This window comes from Austrofundulus limnaeus, unplaced genomic scaffold (assembly GCF_001266775.1).
Source record: "Austrofundulus limnaeus strain Quisiro unplaced genomic scaffold, Austrofundulus_limnaeus-1.0 Scaffold337, whole genome shotgun sequence".
Lineage (NCBI taxonomy): Eukaryota > Metazoa > Chordata > Actinopteri > Cyprinodontiformes > Rivulidae > Austrofundulus > Austrofundulus limnaeus.
The window spans coordinates 715,368-717,649 of record NW_013952739.1 but is presented as its reverse complement, the minus strand read 5'-3'; the positions used below and the strand labels follow the sequence as shown (position 1 = coordinate 717,649).

Here is a 2,282-nt window from a genome sequence, read left to right as displayed (position 1 = left end):
TGTGTGTGTGTGTGTGTGTGTGTGTGTGTGTGTGTGTCTGTGTGTGTCTCAGCAGCTGTTAGCGACACACAAACTCCTTCCTCCCTCCCATCAGTTCTGTCTGCTGACATGACATGTTTCCTGCTCTCTGGTTGGTCACTTTAAAGCAGACTTTGCTCTCGGTTTGGCTCCGCCCCCTCAGCGTTCTTATTGGTTGATGAGGAGCTTCCTGTCAGCTGCTGTCAGATCTGCTGACTGAGTATCAGGACCTCTTATGGGCGTCCAGCCGGCTGCCTGTTGGATCTAAGAATAGACAGAGCATCAGACTCCTTTCCTTGTCTCCTTCTCTAGTCTTCTACAATGTCTCCTTTCCTTATCTCCTTCACTAGTCTCCTTAAAATGTCTCCTTTCCTTGTCTTCTTACAGTGCCTCCTTTCCTTATCTCCTTCACTAGTCTCCTTAAAATGTTTCTCTTCCTTGTCTGCAAGGCTTGTTAAATGTCTCCTTTCCTTGTCTCCTTCCAGTGCCTCCTTTCCTTATCTCCTTCACTAGTCTCCTTAAAATGTATCCTTTCCTTATTTCCTTCTCTAGTATCTTTACGGTGCCTCCTTACCTTGTCTCCTTACCTTATTCTCCTCTGCTCGTCTCCTTACAATGCCTTGTCCTTTCCTCGTCTCCTTGTCTCCTCTCTGTCGTCTTGATCTAAATGACTTCTAAAAACTCACCTTCTCCACTCTAAGCTGGTGTGTGTTTAGGCTCCGCCCCCTCTGGTTATTCCTGACAGGAAACAGGAAGTTGTCAGACCTTCAGATGTTGTACTTGAAGTTATCACTTTAAATAAACTCTCTTGTCCTCAGACACATGAAGATCCACGACAAAGACCCGGCGAGTGGTCTGATCCCCATCAGCAGCCCCACCCCCCCTACCAAACGCCGCCGCCCGTCCATCAAACGGCGGCAGGGTCTGGAGGAGGACAGTGCAGACGAGCCTCCCAGTAAAAAGGTACGCCTCATTTCTTACGTCACGGTGTGTTGGTGTTCAACAGGAAGTCGTAACGATCTGGTTCTGTGTTCAGGTGATAGAGGATGTGGCGGCTGAGGAGGTGACGGCGGCGGTGGTTCAGGGCGCCGAGGAAGAGCTGCTGCCGTGTCCCATCTGCTTCAAGACCTGCAAATCCAGACTGGATCTGGACGATCACATGGACACCCATCCAGACACTGTCCTCAGGTACCGGAACCTGTTTCCTCCTCTGATTTCCACTTCCTGTTTTATCCTACCCACAAGCCCCTGCAGCCATTTTCAATAACTTTAGTCAGCTTTACTCTGAAAGGTTTCAAGATTTACTTCCTGCTTTACTGTTAAAATAAATGCCTGTAGAATCTGATGGGGAGGTTGGATGATGGATGGATGGATGGATGAATGATGGTTGGATGAAGGATGGATGGGTGATGGTTAGATGAAGGATGAAAGTATGACAGTTGGATGAAGGATGGATGGATGGTAGTTGGATGAAGAATGGATGGATAATGGTTGGTTGAAGGATGGATGGGTGAGGGTTGGATGAAGGATGGAAGGATGATAGTTGGATGGATGGATGGATGGTGGTTGGATGAAGGATGGATAGATTGAATGGATGACGGTTGGATGAAGGATGGATGGATGCTAAGATGAAGGATAGATGCATGGTGGTTGGATGAAGGATGGAAGGATGATGGTTGGATAAATGATGGATAGATTGATGATGGATGGATGAATGGGTGATGTTTAGATGAAGGATGGAAGGATGACGGTTGGATGAAGGATTGATGGATGGTCGTTGGATGAAAGATGGATAGATGGATGATGGTTGGATGAAGGATGGATGGGTGATGTTAGATGAAGGATGGAAGTATGACAGTTGGATGAAGGATGGATGGATGGTGGTTGGATGAAGAATGGATGGATAATGGTTGGATGAAGGATGGAAGGATGATAGTTGGATGGATGGATGGATGTATTGATGATGGTTGGATGAAGGATGGATAGGTGATGGTTAGATGAAGAATGGAAATGGAAGTATGACAGTTGGATGAAGAATGGATGGATAATGGTTGGATGAAGGATGGATGGATGGATGGATGGATGAAGGATGGATGGATGATAGTTGGATGGATGGATTGATTTGATTTGATGTATTTATTTAACAGGAAAAGATTATTAAAAATCAATCCTGACTCAGCATAATTGCTGTTTTACAGCAGGTTCCTGTTCTGCAGCACATAAAACACTCAGAATTACAGCATCACAATCACATCATTATACAC

At 45.9% G+C, this 2,282-nt stretch overlaps 1 protein-coding gene across 1 annotated transcript in view; it reads left to right on the top strand.

The window, feature by feature from the left end:
• Positions 1 to 2,282, top strand: part of rreb1a (ras responsive element binding protein 1a) — a gene marked incomplete at its 5' end in the record, with an annotated part of 14,528 nt that overhangs the window by 2,858 nt on the left and 9,388 nt on the right. Inside the window, 2 exon segments of the mRNA XM_014022619.1 lie at positions 837 to 981; positions 1,055 to 1,206. Coding sequence (XP_013878073.1) covers positions 837 to 981; positions 1,055 to 1,206 — 297 coding nt within the window.